At 41.4% G+C, this 16,020-nt stretch overlaps 1 protein-coding gene across 1 annotated transcript in view; it reads right to left on the bottom strand.

The window, feature by feature from the left end:
• PGM2L1 (phosphoglucomutase 2 like 1) overlaps positions 1-14,164 on the bottom strand; it is a 38,345-nt gene extending 24,181 nt beyond the window's left edge. Inside the window, exon 1 of the mRNA XM_081098721.1 lies at positions 13,729-14,164. Within this exon, the coding sequence (XP_080954847.1) occupies positions 13,729-13,839 (111 nt within the window). The 5' untranslated portion in view covers positions 13,840-14,164. The remainder of the gene's footprint in view (positions 1-13,728) is intronic.
• Positions 14,165-16,020: the final 1,856 nt, after the last annotated feature.

A 16,020-nucleotide genomic window follows, 5' to 3' on the forward strand; every position in this document is an offset into this window, starting at 1 on the left:
TGTCTGCAAAGATATTACTTTGACTGATGTCAGATAGTTTACTTGCTATGTTTTCTTGAGTTTTATGGCTTCAGCCCTTACCTTAAAGCAATTCCACTTCCAGGTATTTATCCAAAGAAAATGAGAAGACATTATTCAAAAAATATATGCTCCCCTATGTGCATTGCAGCAAAATCTACAATAGCCAAGATATGGAAGCAACTTATGTGTCTGTTAATAGATACATGGATAAAGAAGATGTAGTACATATACACAATGGAATATTACACAGCAATAAAAAAGAATGAAATCTTGCCATTTGTGACAATGTGGAGGGATCAAGAGGGTATTGTGCTAAGTGAAATAAGCTGGCAGAGAAAGAAGTGGAATTACACAAGCTGGCTCTGATCATCCTAGGGCAGTTCTCCAGAGAAGGATGCACATGTGTGAACCTATAGTAGCTGGAAATGGACACAACCAACTAGTTAAAACGGATCTCTGGGGGGATCTTCACAGGATCTTAGCACACACACACTGAATTTATATATAGTCCTTGTTTGTTAGATTTTATCTTATGTAACAAATGTTTAACTTTATTAGGCACTTTGCATCTGTTGAAATTGGTACATGATTTTTCTTCTTTAACCTGTCAAAGTTGTGGATAACCTTGATTGATTTTTGAATATTATACCAACCTTGCATTCTGGTTTTGGTTTGATAAATTTATTTTTTATTTACTGGTATACAATCTTACATTGTTGTATTAGTTTCAGGTGTACAATATAGTGATTTCAACATTTTTATACCTTATAATGTGATCACTCCATTAATTTTAATACTCATCTGTCACCATGTAAACATATCACAATCTTATTGACTAAATTCCCCTTCCTTTTTTTGCCCTTCTCTCCATCCCCTCCCTTCTGGTAACCATCCCTTTTGTCTCTGTTTCTGAATCTGTTTGTGCAGAACACATGAAGGTTATACACACCTTCCTCATGGCCAGCAGCCAGTGACTGTTTGATGCAGGGTTATAACTCCATTATGCAATTAATACTCCGAAGGGCCAATGAATCAAGTTGAGATTCAATTTCACCTGAAACTAAATCATTGCTTAGTTCTTTCCTTTCCCTGTGCTGATTCCCTCACTCCCTTACAGGTTTCTCTTGAGAGCAGTCCTTTTATAAATCATTTACCCAAGAATCCCCATCTCAGCTTCTAGGGAACTCAACCTAAGATACATATATGTAAAGGTACACAGTTGGCCCTTGAACAATGCAGGGGTTTAGGGTGCCCAACTGTGTGCTATCAAATATCGGCATATAACTTTTGACTCCTCAAAAACTACAGTCCCTTGGTATCTGTGGGGAATTGGTTCCAGGACCTCTACAGATACCAAAATCTATAGATGCTCAAGTCCCTTATATAAAATGGCATGGATCAATGCATACAGTCGGCCCTCTGCATTCATGAATTTCCAACTGCGGATAAAAAACCTGGGGATACAAAGGGCTCACTGCATATTTATTGAAAAAAAATATGCACATAAGTGGACCTGTGTCGTTCAAACCTGTATTGTTCAAGTGTCAACTGTATATACTCTTATTTTAGCACACAGAAATAGAAAGGAACTTCCTGGATCTGGTAATGGCTAGCAGTCCTAGCTAAAGCTGTAAAGCAAGAAAAAGAGACAAAAAGTGCAAGAACTGCAAAAGAAACAAAACACGTATTTACAGATGAAATGGTTGAGCACATAAACACTTCCAACAGTAAATAATTTTTAGAATGAATGTTAAAATATAGTAGGGTTGTTGGATGCCAGGTCAATATACAAAAGTCAATTGCATTTCTTTGTATCAACAAACAGAAAAATCATTTCAAACCATCTGTGTCCTATATGGCCATGTAAACTCCAACAATATCTGACCTTCCCACAGGTAACAACTGTAAACTCTAAACAAAATACAAAAACAAAGAAAACAAACCAAACCCACAAAGACCTGAAGGTACTGGAGAGTGGACAAATGCAAATGATTCCAAAAGGGAGTTGACACTTGGGACAAGGGACCAGTACAGGGTGAGTTTCCCATTTTTATGGCTTTTAACGTGCAGGCAGGTATTAAGCTGAACCATGCACAGTGGCTAAAACACCAGTGAAACTTCTACAGTCCTTGTGGCCTGTAGAACCAGAGCACAGAATTCAGGGTAACCACAGGGTATATGTCCAGAAAGGAGAGAGTTGGAGGCGGAGAACACGACATTCTGCACATAGACTCTGCCCAATTCTCTGGCCGACTCCTGTGCTCTGTATGTGAGTTAGACTTTGGCTAAGGATAAAAGAACAAATCGAGATTTGAGCAGCCTCTCAAGAAACAGTTTGCAATTAGCGTTCAAGTTAACTACCTGTTAAAACACACAAAATCAAACACTCAATACTTAAAAGGTGCTTGAATTCTCAGTTCTTTTAAAACAGAGGTTCTTTTTCTCCTCAAGGGCATGAAAACTACAAAAATAAATACACATTGGTGTGAGTTGTATTGTAGTACTATAGTATAATATCAACTCTCTTACTGTTAAGTTTTTCTTTATAATTATGTAAAAGTTCCTTGATATCTGGGGAGAAGATGTTTAAGTCATTTATTTTATGTATGAATCTAATTTTACGGAAACCACAAATAAAACTTATTATTTTTGCAAAGTATGACATTTCTACTTAGATGAACATCTTAGTCTGTATTTAATGTTATTTTATTGTCGACTTCCATTCTATTAAGGAAATATAGCTTCTGAAAAACTTGTAATAGTGTACTGTTTAGAGATAAGTTAATAGTATCCACATTTTCAAAAGTTATATACTAAATATTTATATATTACTAGTGGCCTGCTGCACAGATTCATGCACATTGAAAGGAAATTAATTAGAAGAAAGATTCGTGTGATAATTACGCTACTGCAAAAATTACATGTCAAAATAGTATATATGATATAGTATTATAAAATTAAAATACAAAATATTTTAATATCGTTATTTGCCCTTTTTCTATAATAGAAGTGTCAGAGATGAAAGAAAATTAGTAAAATGTATATGAAAATAATATATAAATTAATAAACAATAACAACATGATATAAAAACAACAAAGACATGATATACAAGTAACAAAAACGATATAAAAACATTGATAAAAAGGATTGACAAATTGATTAATAAATAAACAAAAACATGATATAACAACTACAAAGTGCCAATAGTTGGTTTTCAGATACATATGTTGTGTGTGATTGGCACCAGCGAGAGCTTTATATATATCGCGCATGCGTTGGGTCAACATTTATTTTTAAATTGCCAGTGCACGTCATATGTAGTGGCTGGTCAGTCAGTCAAATGGTCGGATGGACAGATGGTAGGTCACTTAGCCTTTCATATATATACTAGAGTGTTGGAGACCGGGTGTAAGCTGACATGGTCCTTGCACCTGAAGGGGCTAGCTAGGCTGGGTGGGACCCTTACCCACACAGTTTTCCCAGACTTGTTTGGATGGCGATTATCAGTAGAATGAGAGCAACCTTTGTAGAATGAGAACAGCCTTTCATGGCTTACCAAGAAGTCTGTAACTATTTACTGAGATTTGCTGTACTGAGAATTTGTCCTTCTGCTCTGTCCCTCCCTTAGAGATTAAGAGGAACAAAGAACACATTCCTCTTGACAGACCTCCGATTCAGTGTCTTGTGTATAAATAGCATTGTGTGGTTAATAAACTTGCTGCAGTTCCTCGATTGAACTGTAGTCCTCCCACCTGTCTTTCTTTCTTTTCTCAATTCCCACCTCCCTACCTCAGCCTGGCTCAACCTGTCAGGCTGGCCCTGAAACTAGAGGCCTGGTGCACAAAATTCATGCACAGGTAGGGTCCCTAGGCCTGGCCAGTGATCAGGGCCAATCAGGTTCCCTGCCTCCTCCTTCCCTCACTGCCTGCGTGCCACCACCACACGTTTCCCCACATCCTGGCCTCCCCGCCTCCTTTTTCCCTCGCTCCCTCAGTGCCCTGCCACCACCACTGGTCGCCAACCATGTTCCACACTGCCCCATGGTGGTCAGTGTACGTCATAGGGAGCAATCGAACTCCTGGTCTCCTGGTCGAACTCCCGAGGGGACAATTTGCATATTAGCCTTTTATTATATAGGATTGATAAGATATATAATACTTTACTTTTGTTGAGTGTTTTCAGGCATTGAAATCATTTTGACTGTGATTTCTTTTAAAGGAGCTGTTTAACTCCCAGGGTTATCTTTATTTGATTAAGTGAAAAACAAAATCATTTTTTAACCAAACAGGAAATTTAGATAAAAACCTAAAGTTCCTAGATATGCCTTGGTTACTTTGGGGAAAGGAGAAAAGGGAGAAAATGGGGTCAGGAAGTGAATATGGGAAATTAAACTGAATCTGTAATTTGCTTATTTCTTTAAAAAGGAGATCTGATTCAAATTTAGCAAAATTTTATGATTTAATAAAATGGGAACTGTTTATCATTCTCTGTATTTTTAAAAAGAGAGAAATCAATTTATTAATAAGTCCCATTACTTCTTCCTTAGTTTTCTTAAAAGGCTCTATAAGTATCCTAATGTAAAACTTTGATATCCGTATTTCTAGAAGAGTCTCCAGGCTACCCTCCACAACTCCAATCCATCCTATCCTAATTACATACTGCAGCCAGATTAATCATCCAAGAACCAACAATAGCGTCCAATGCCAGTTATATCAAATGCAAAGGTTAGGAAGGGTGGGACTAGATCCTAAAAGGCAGAAAAGTCTAAGCCACATTTTTTGTTGTTAATTCTCACTTGAGGATATTTTTTCCATTAATTTTGAGAGAGAGTGGGAGAGGGAAGTGGAAGGAAGGGAGGGGAGAGGGGAAGGGGAAGGGAGATATGAGAGAGACACATCGATTGGTTGCCTCCCGTGCGTACCCAGACCAGGCTGGGGATAGAACCTGCAACCCGGGAACCTACTTTGACCAGGAATCGAACCCTTGACACTTAGGTGCACAGACCAATGCTATAACCATTTAACAGCACTGGTCAGGGCTCAAACCCATTTTGGATTAAAATACTTTCTTCATTTCTCTGAGCCTGAGTTCGTGTATAGGTTAAAAAATGGGAATAACTACCTCAAACAATCCTTGGGACGTAAGATTCAAAGAGATTTTTTTTTAACATGGAAGCATTTAGTACTATGTCTGGCATATGACCACTCAAAAAACACTAGTTTTCTATCATCTATTCTTTTTTAAAAAATATATTTTATTGATTTTTTACAGAGAGGAAGGGAGAGGGATAGGGAGTTAGAAACATCGATGAGAGAGAAACATCAATCAGCTGCCTCTTGCACACCCCCTACTGGGGATATGCCCACAACCAAGGTACATGCCCTTGACTGGAATCGAACCTGGGACCCTTGAGTCTGCAGGCTAATGCTCTATCCACTGAGCCAAACCAGCTAGGGCCTATCATCCATTCTTAACCACCTCAGCAGTTCAAAAACATGTGCTATATTTTAGTTTTTTAAAATCTCTTCATTGTTCTTACATGCCCCCTGTTCAGTCTCATTTCCCTGATCAGTTTCATTTTCCATTTTTTTATATCTCCCACCTTAAGTTTTCTGCCTTTATATCCATAGTCTATTCCTATCCTACTTACCCATAAAACTCAAATTCTACTTTTTACATAAGGTCTTCCTGACTGAATTCCTATTGCTCTTAAGAACTAGCAGTCAGACAGTTGACCACTTAATTGTTCTGTTTATATTTTAAATTTTATTTTTAACCAGAGGCCCGGTGCATGAATTCATGCATGGGTGGGGTCCCTCGGCCTGGTCAGCAATTGGGGCCATCTCACCCAATCCCGATCGAGCTCATCAGAGCAGGCTGGCTGGGGGGAGGGACTGCGAGAGTTTGGCCAGCCATGGGAAGTTGGCTATGGGAGTGCACTGACCACCAGGGGGAAGCTCCTGCATTGAGCATCTGTCCCTGGTGGTCAGAGTGCGTCACAGCAACCAGTTGTGTAAAAAAGTACTAATAATATATATAAAGCTACAAACATCTTTGACTATAATCCTCATTCCCATATGCCTGCTTTGGGGGAGCCAGTACTGTTTGTAATGTATCCTTCCAGAACTTTTCCTGCACCTACATGCTTAGGGAAATGTAGTTTTGCTACATTTATCTCTTTTTATTATATACCAGAGGCCTGATGCATGAAAATCAGTGCAAGAGTAGGTCTTCCTTCCCCCAGCTGCCAGCACCTGCTTCCCTCTGGCATCCAGGCTTCCCTCCTCTGGCCGCCAGCAGGCACCCGGGACTGGGGCTGCTTCACTCCTTTGGCTGCACCCAGGACCCAGGATGGCTTCCCTCCGGCCTCAGCTTTGTCAGAAAGGATGTCTGGAATGACGTCCGGAAGATGTTTGGTCTAATTAGCATATTACCCTTTTATTATTATAGATTATAGATACTAGAGGCCTGGTGCACGAAATTTGTACACTCGGGGGTGGGAGATCCCTCAGCCCAGCCTGCACCCTCACACAATCTGGGAGCCCTCAGGGGATGTCTGACTGCCGGCTTAGGCCTGGTCTAAGCCAGCAGTCAGACATCCTTAGTGCTGCCGTGGAGGTGGGAGAGGGTCCCGCCACCACCTCTGCGCTTGCCAGTTGTGAGCTTGGCTCAGGGCTTCTGGCTGAGCCTCACTCCCCCTTTGGGAGCTCACTGACCACCAGGGGGCAGCTCCTGCATTGAGCGTCTGCTCCCTGGTAATCAGTGTACATCATGTGACTGGTCGTTCCACCATTTGGTCAATTCGCATATTATCCTTTTATTATATAGGATATGATATTAAATTGTACGTGATGTTCTATAACTTATTTAATTGAATATCCTTTCAATACATGTAGTATCTATGCTAATCTTTTCAACTACTGCAGAGCATTTCAGTTTATCCTTTGCCCTACTGGTGGGAATTTATATTTTCTCTAATTTTTATTTGCATAAGTAATAAAATATTTCAGAGGGAAAAATTACATGAGAACATTCTGAAGCAGAAACCACAAAATAAAACCACTACTTATACTGAATTTATTGAAGAAATTTTCTAACAAGATTCTGGTTAGCTGAAGACGAAAATGCCTTTGTATGTAAGAAGCACAGTATTTTTGATTTACACTATAATTTTCATACTCTCTTAGGCATTGAATATGACAATATTCATAGTTTTTTTTGCAAGAGACAGTGCTCACTAAATTAAGTGTTGTGGAAGATCTCAAGCAGGATTGGATCCACTACTGTCTGTCTATTTCCACCAGCATTAATCATTTTCTCCATTAACTCCCAACACCAGAGGGCAGCAGCCTCAGTACTAATTAACAATAATGCAGAGAGCAATTTCGTGAAAATACACTCCTTTAGTAAAATCTGCACTAAGTTACTAACCAACCTTTTATTTGAGGGGGATATATTTCTTAAAAACAAACAAACAGAACCGACATATAAAGTAGGTATAAAACAATTCAAACAAGCACATAATGTTTGTTTTCTTTACATAACTTGAGCTCAATTAGTCACGGAAATCCATAGATTTTTCTGGAAAGCTGGTATGGGTTTTCTCTGTTTCTGTATATATAGGCATGTTTTCTGCCAGTCTGTTCTTAAGTAGAAAGGCCAATTAGGAGCTCTGTGTTTGTGAGCTGGGCTTATTGTTCTGCAGACTTTATTAGCACTAATTACCTTATGTAAACTTTCAGAAGAATAATGAAAACTGATGGCATAATGGAATTTAGGAGGGGTACAGAACAGTGTGAGTGAGCTCCCATTTTTTCATAGCATGTATTTGACAGATGATATTTAAAATAAATCAAGGGATAGTGGTAACAGCACATTATTTAGTCTTTTGATGGTAACCATGAGAATAACTAAAAACAAAGCTGAAAATGGCTTCTAAAGGGCAAATTGCAGATGCGAAGAGGCAGTTAGAAACAGTACTTCCCATTATAATCCCTTTTATACTATTTTTAAATCATACGCATGTATTATAAATACAATTAAAAAGAAAATGGTAGAAACTGAGGAAAATGTAAAAAAATTTGGAAATAAAAACGAAAAATAAATTTATTTTTAAAAAGGGAAATAAATCCAAACTCTTGCTCGTATGTACTAAATTTCTTGGACAGAAGGAGAATGTTGTTGCCAAGGAGACCAGAGCAACTGTTGAGCAGCAAATACAGCTCTTTAAAAAAAATTTCATGATAATGTATTCTGCTTAATATTACATCCTATTCCAGCTTTTAAAAAGGACAAAATGGTTTTAATGCGGTCCCTGAAACATGGTGATGATGTCACTAACATTTGCTAAGTATTCAGATTATAATGTCTAGTACAGGATAAGGAAATTAGAGTAAGGTCAAATGACCTGGGTTCTAGTCCCAATTCTACTACTTAAAAGCCATATGCCCTTGAGCAAGCCATTTTCCTTTTCTGAAACAAAGTTTCTTTACTTGTAAAAAATGGAATAACCACTCCCTAGCCTGCCCACCACTCAAGGTTACTGTGAATATTAAAAAAAATAATAAATTAAAAAAAAATTAGGTTATTTTACAAAGTTTGAAACACTACACAAATAAATTCAAGTGATAAGTACTAATATTGCCCAAGATTGATAAAACCATATGTATTCTGTACTTTTCATTGATTAAATGCCAAGTTAAGTAAAGTATTATAAAAATGTGAACAAAACAATATAATATAAATTGTTATTGTAAAAACTGGATTGAACTAAGTGGCAGATCCAAGCTCTGGTCCAGGCTCTACCACAACTGGCTAATTTCCACAATTTCCTTGGGTCCCTACACAGTGAAACTGGACGAGACCACCTTGAAGTAGAGGTGCTCCGTGGCATACTTCCCATCACAAGATGACTTCAAAGGGAATTCATTCGCCATTTTTTTAAATCTGGGCTACATTTTGCTTGAAAAAAATGTCACTGCTGGATGTCCAAAAGTCACTGGCATCGATTGCCGTCTTTTTATTTCTATTTTCAGGCATTTCATAACCTTATCTAAGCTAATCTATCTTTACCTTTTCATTCTACTCTTTCTCAACATGGACCTACAGTGAGATCAGAGTGTTCTACTCACTATTTTTCAAAATGCCATGGCACAAAACACCAAGGGTCAGATCCTGGACTACGATAGATTTACCAATAGAATGCCCCCACTGAAACTATACGGGATACCTGGCTGCCCGATACACCCCCTGTGTTGCACTATTTGCTTTTTAACACTTACACACACTTTTATTTATCCAAGGCCACTAAAGACAATTCACAGTTGACTCCAGAACATATGGGTCTTAGGGACACTAGCCCTTTAAACTCCCTGCAGTCAAAAACCCACTTTTGACTCCCCCAAAACTTAATTACTAATAGCCTACTGTTGACCAGAAGCCTTACTGATAACAGTCACATATTTTGTATGTTGCACGTATTACATACTGTATTCTTATAACAAAGTAAGCTAGAGAAAAGAAAATGTTAAGAAAATCATAAGGAAGAGAAAATACATTTACAGTATTATATTTTTTTTTTTTAAATCTGCATATAAATGTGAACCTGCGGAGCTGAAACCTATGCTGCAAAGGCTTTCTATGACCTGGTCTCTACATGCCTCCTCAACAGTTTCTGTTTGTATCCTAAGCTACAGCAGAAACAAATGTTCTAAGTACACACACATAAGGATAACATTCATCTGTAATTTAGTTTTCCCTGCTGAAGACACACATTAAAGTTTCCATCTCTGCTTGGAATAGTCTTCCTCTCCATGTTAACAAGTCTAAATTTTAATTAATTTGGAAAGTCAGCAGAAACAACACGTTTTTCATGAAGACTTTTCAAAGGACACTAGCAATTGTGGTGACTTGGGCAAGCAGCAAATTGCCCTCTGATCAGTTTATAAATTGTGTGCTTCACTTAGAGCAGTGGTTCTCAACCTTGGCTGCACATTAGAATCACCTGGGAATCTTTTAAAAATCCTGATTCCTGGGACTCATCCTCCGGAAATTCTGTGTGTTTTTTTTTGTTACTAATGCTGTGCCCCCACCCCATAACAAAGAAACAGAATTTCCGGAGGATGAGGCCCAGGAATCAGGATTTTAAAAAGATTCCCAGGTGATTCTAATGTGCAGCCAAGGTTGAGAACCACTGACTTAAGAGTCATTAGAATCAGTGGCATTTGGTAGGTTCCTTCTTTCAATAACTAGGTAATAACCAGGTATTAAACTCAGTTTCTCTATGCTAAAAGACTACATATGCTGTCAACATGTAATGTGATAAATGCTGTAAGTCTGGCCTATTATTTTGTATTTTAGCACTCTACATTTCAGTGCCCAGGGATACAGCCTAGCTTACCTACACTCTCAATCTACAATATACACCTTTATTTACCAATTAAAAGTATTTCCTCTCATTAAGAGGATTAATTAATCTTTATTATTTGTATTAAGTAATTATCAAAATTATTTAAATCTGTTCCTCTGTTAAGGGCACCTGTTACTTACTCCCTGTATTATATTTGTGAGCTTTTGTTTTATCTTCCCTTCTACATTCTTTAAAGATACGATCCATATCTATTTCATCTTTGTATTTCCCCCAGGTTTTCAAACAGTGCCTTGTATACAGACGGCACTTTAAATATAAATTAAGGTTTTCTTTTCCACTTTCAGTGAAGGCTGGCTTTCCGCATTCTGCTGTAGCTTAGGATACTTCCTTCTAAAAGCATTCCTTGACCATCCGAGTTCACAGGCCACTCGTACTTTTGAAATCCCAGAAGAGCTGTCTATAAACCATTTAATTGCCACTAAAACTACTCAGCATTATCTTTTCATGTTTATATGTATTTTATAATCTTTTTATATTTCAGTATATTCCAACACTATCTAGGCACAGCATAGACAATCAATCTTTAAAAAAAATGAATCAAGAGATTCATTAAGGGCCTAGCCGGTTTGGCTCAGTGGACAGAGCATTGGCCTGTGGACCAAAGGGTTCCAGGTTCGATTCTGATCAAGGGCACATGCCCGGGTTGCAGGCTTGATCCCCCAGTAGGGGGCGTGCAGGAGGCAGCTGATCAATGATTCTCTCTTATCATTGATGTTTCTATCTCTCTCTCCCTCTCCCTTCCTCTCTGAAATCAATAAAAATATATTTTAAAAAGAGAGAGAGATTCATTAAGAAGAGTATACGCAAAACTGGCACCGAAAGAGAACAAAAGATCTCATCCATGGCAATGAAAACCAAACTCCTATTGTTGAAGGGCCAAAGGCTTTGACATACATAATAGTTACTAGTAAATTAAATTGTGTTAGAATTCTACAAGAGTCTCTGAATTTCATAAATCTTCCTTTCACTTTAGGGAGACATACGTGCAACCATATGCATTTACTGACAATACCAATGAAAGCAAATGACTTTAAACAAAAACAAATAACTGTATTAAACAGATAGGGATAACATTCTTTTGTAATTTAGTTAATTTTCCCTGCTGAAGACATTTATATAGTTTGCAATATATTTCATTTTACTGTATGCTCAGCCTTAGTGCTTTTATTTCTATTAGGTTCCCTCCTCCCTAATGGACTAAAAGCAGAAAAGCAACCTTTGAATCTTCACTTCTTTTGTATCCTTCCACAGTGAGGAACTATATTATAGCAGGCATTTTATAAATACTGCTAAAGGCACATCTTTATGTTAATTAATGGGATATCACAGATTTGGTACACCTGAATATATACATATCTATAATCTCCAAATCCTCCAATAAGAGAGTTGGTTCTCTAATTTCAATCAGAACACTCTACAGCAGTGATTCTCAACCTTTTCATCCCATGGCAAACAAACTAATTACTGAAATTCTGCAGCACACCAAAAAATATACGATCTGACCAAAAAAAAAAAAAAGTATAATTTTGATTCAGTCACACTGGACAGCTATTGTTATGTTGGCCGTTGTCATTTTTTAATTTGACAATCTAAGGGAAAAGAGGTCAGTGTCCCTGACTAGTCAGGTATTGCATGTTTTAAAAATTCTTGCGGCACACGGGTTAAAAATTGCTGCTCTTGACTCTTGCTATTCAAAGTGTGGTTCAAAGACCAGCAGCCCTGGTATCATCTGGGAGCCCTACTCGAGGCTTCCTAAATCAGAATCTGGTGATCTGTAAGCACTTCAAAGCTTGAGAAGCACTGCTTTAGACTCCAGGGGAAGAATGAGAATGTCCAAGATGCATATGATCAAGTAATGCTAACTACCACGTGATTGCTTATTTGTTAGCCTTCCTTATCTGTTAACTGAGGCTTTTTGAGGGCAAGAACCCTTTCCTATCTTCCTCACCAATAGTATTCCCTGGGCTGACAAGCCCTGAAACATTATCCAGTGCTCAATAAAATCTCTTGTGTTGTTGGTTTTTTTAAATCCTCACCTGAGGATATATTTTCATTGATTTTAGAGCGGGGAGGGAGGAAAGAAGGGATGGAGGGGAAGAGGAAAGAGAGAGAGGGGGGAGGGAGAGGGGAGAGAGAGAGAGAGAGATGCTAGAGATGGGGAATCCAACCAACAACCTAGGTATGTGCCCTGACTGGGAATGAACCTTCAGGAGGATGCTCCAACCAATGGAGCCACCTGGCCAGGACTCAATAAATATTTTTTTGCTGAATGCATGAATGACTGAACCAGTGAAAATGAAACTTTTTCACAAAGCTAATCTTTTAGGAAATTATTTGTACAACATGATTTCACACACTACCAGACTAATTATTTAATTCAGTATTATTAATTCCACTTTAAATGTTGCTTCTCGATGTCAACAGATGCATTGAATGTGTTCGACAAAGCAAAAGCGTGGATCATCTTCCTTTGTTGGAGCCACCAGGGACCTTTTTTTTTTTACAAGTGAGATAGCTACATTTTAATTCTGCTCTCACAGATCCATCCCACAAGAATGCATAAGATGAAATCACCGCAAAACTTGGCGGGGGTGGGGGGAATAGAGGAAGAATGGGTAACACAAAAACAATTCTGTATCAAGGCATCATATAAAACCTGGAAAACATGATTTTTTAAAACAGGATACTTCCAGGAAATAATTCCCGGCAAGGGAAAGAAGGAGGTAAGAGAACTCCTACCTTTCTCAAGAGCAAAAGGTGATACTAAATACTAGGGAGTGATAAAAGACCAGCGACTGCCTAGCGACGGAAGGTGGAAACACAGCAGCCCAGAGCTAGCGCGGATAGCGGTTAGAAACGTCCAAGAAGGGTGACAAAAACCACTTTCAGGTTTAGAGAAGGAAATCAAGGGGAAGGAAAGCTCTTGGACGGATACAACTGACGATGGTGATGATTCATTATTATTAATAGTAATTATTATTATTGAGAGAGAGGGACGACATGCACTTGAAGGGAGGGGGTGGAAGGAAGAAAGGGAGGTTGCGACTGCGCTCACTGTAAAAGGAAGCGACGACAGGCGTCCCTGCCCAGCTCGGACGGTCCCGGGGAGCCGGCCCAGGCATAGGTGGGTGGCAACGCCCGGCTCCGCGGCTCCCTCCCGGTGGCCTGAGCCATCGCCGCTGCAGCTGCCGAGCACCAGGTGGGGACAAGCAGCAGCAGACGGCGTGCGGGAGGGCGTGCGGGAAGCAGGGAGGATGCCGGCTGCCCAGGTACCCACCTTATCCCAGCGGAGCCACTGCCCGATGGCCGTGTCTAGCTGAGGGTCCCCGGTGCGGTAGGGGGCGTGGAGCAGGTTGGAGTTCAGGTCCCCCCCTGCGTTCTCAGCCATGGCTGGCAGGCTGGGGTGCGCGGATCAGGGGGGCCGATGAAGACGCCTCGTTGGGGGAGCCGGAGGTGCGCTCACCAGGGTCCCAACGCCCCCTCCTCACTGAAGGGCATCGGAGACCAACGGCAGGATGTCTGCACCAGCTGCTGCCGCAGCTTTGAGACGCAGGAGGGAGGAGGCTGCGGCCGCCCGCACTTCACACCAGCTCCCGGGCTCCCTCCGGGCGAACGGACAGAGGCGGTCGCGCCGGGAGAGAACAACAACAGTCCCCGATGCCTGGGTTTTGGCCACCGCCGCAGCCGCCGCCGTCGCCGCCCTGGCTACCTCAGGCCCCGCCCCCGCCGCTGGCCCCGCCCCCGATGATTTAAGCCCGGCCCGGGAGGGGCGAGGGACGTGAAGCTGGGCGCTCCCGCCGTCCCCGCAGTAGCGCGTTAGGATCCCCCAGCGGGGGTGGAAAAATGAAGCACCGCTCTTTTTATTTTTTAAATGGCCTTTTGCCACGGGCGTTGTCCTTGTCTCAGCCCCCACACACTCCCACGCGTCTCCTTTCCCCATCGGCTACCACGAGCCAGCCACCAAGTCCCGGCGCGGCGTGCGCGCAGGCCGCTCTCCAGTCCGGCTTCGGGGCGCGCGCCTGGCGGCAGGGGGCGCGGGGCCGCCCCCGCACGGCCTGACGGGGCTTGTAGTTCTCTTCCTTCCGCGAGGTCTGCGGAGACCGTCGCTGGGACTACGACTCCCAGCAGATCCGCACCCTCCCTTTCCTCAAAGGAAAAGTGTATCTCGAGGCTGTTCCCTTAGGGACATTCCCTGCGCCTGCTACCCTACGGCGAGTGCCCTGGGCTTAAATGAATTAAATAGGGACTGATTGAGTGAGGGGGCAGCTGTCTCCACCGAGCCCTTCACGGTGTCTGAGTTGCGTTCTTTCGCTTCAACCCTCGGGTGAGGTAGGTGGGCGTGATCGTCCCCATTTTAGGCACAAAGAGGAAACTGCCTTTCTGGGAGTGAACCGACTTTCTCAGAAGCGTATGCGTGATGGAATGGGCTGCTAACCTGCTTGCCGATGTCCGCAGCGGGCGGTTCTTTTCGCTCTGCTGCTGCTGCAGAGGGCTGGGCGGCAGGGAGAACGAGATGACCGAACATAGACCAGGAAGCTGTGAGGGAGGGGAGGGGGGTCAGCCTTTAGCCACAGCTACAATGCGCGAGCGCCACGAGGGAGGTACCAAGGGCAACGGGAATAGGAATATAGAGGAAGAAGAAAGATTACTGAGGTCATCTGAAATGGCTTATTTTGGCCTCTTCTATGGAATGTTCATCTTTCCCGTCACGCCGCTTGAGGTCTGGGAGATGCTGAGAAGGGCTTACCGGCCACTCATTGGCTGCCGAGCTTCTTGTTTCTGCCTTTGTACAACGGCATATAATTTTGACCAAATACCTTTCAGCTCTTTCCCTATTCAGCTTTTTTGGTAACGAGGGTGTAATAATATTTACACCGTGGCTGCAGTAACTTAATAAGTGGCTTTAGAGCGCTTTGAGATTCATAAGATAAAAGATGTAAAACATCCAGAGTAGTACTTTCTTTCCTTTAAAGTGCCATTGCCATAATAAAATCCAAACGACCGAGGTACAAAAGAATCGCAGTGCCAGTTCCTGAAACACAAGATGCTATAATTTGGAGTTGCAGTTTTTGCTAAGCAGTTGGGTGTTTCCTTTAATGGAGTCAGCAGGTTCTTTGAATCCCATAAGGCCTGGGAAACAACCAGGTGTCCTGGATGAAGATTCATCATTCACCGTCGTCACTATTATTGTCCATGACAAGCATTCATTGGACATTTACTCTATATGCTAAGTATTATCCTAGGAGCTGAGGCAATAAGGAAGTATACAACATAATTATTCATTAAAAAAAAATCTGTCTGGGAGGGTCAGGATCTATGCAAGAAAAGATAGCCCATGATAAACAGCAACTTACTGCAGACAGCTGTTAAAGAATTTGGAGTCGCCGAAACCGGTTTGGCTCAGTGGATGGAGCGTCGGCCTGCGGACTGAGGGGTCCCGGGTTCGATTCCGGTCGGGGGCATGTACCTGGGTTGCGGGCATATCCCCAGTGGGGGATGTGCAGGAGGCAGCTGATCGGTGTTTCTCTCTCATCGATGTTTCTAGCTCTCTATCTCTCTCCCTTCCTCT

This window comes from Myotis nattereri (genome assembly GCF_964212035.1).
Source record: "Myotis nattereri genome assembly, chromosome: 9".
Lineage (NCBI taxonomy): Eukaryota > Metazoa > Chordata > Mammalia > Chiroptera > Vespertilionidae > Myotis > Myotis nattereri.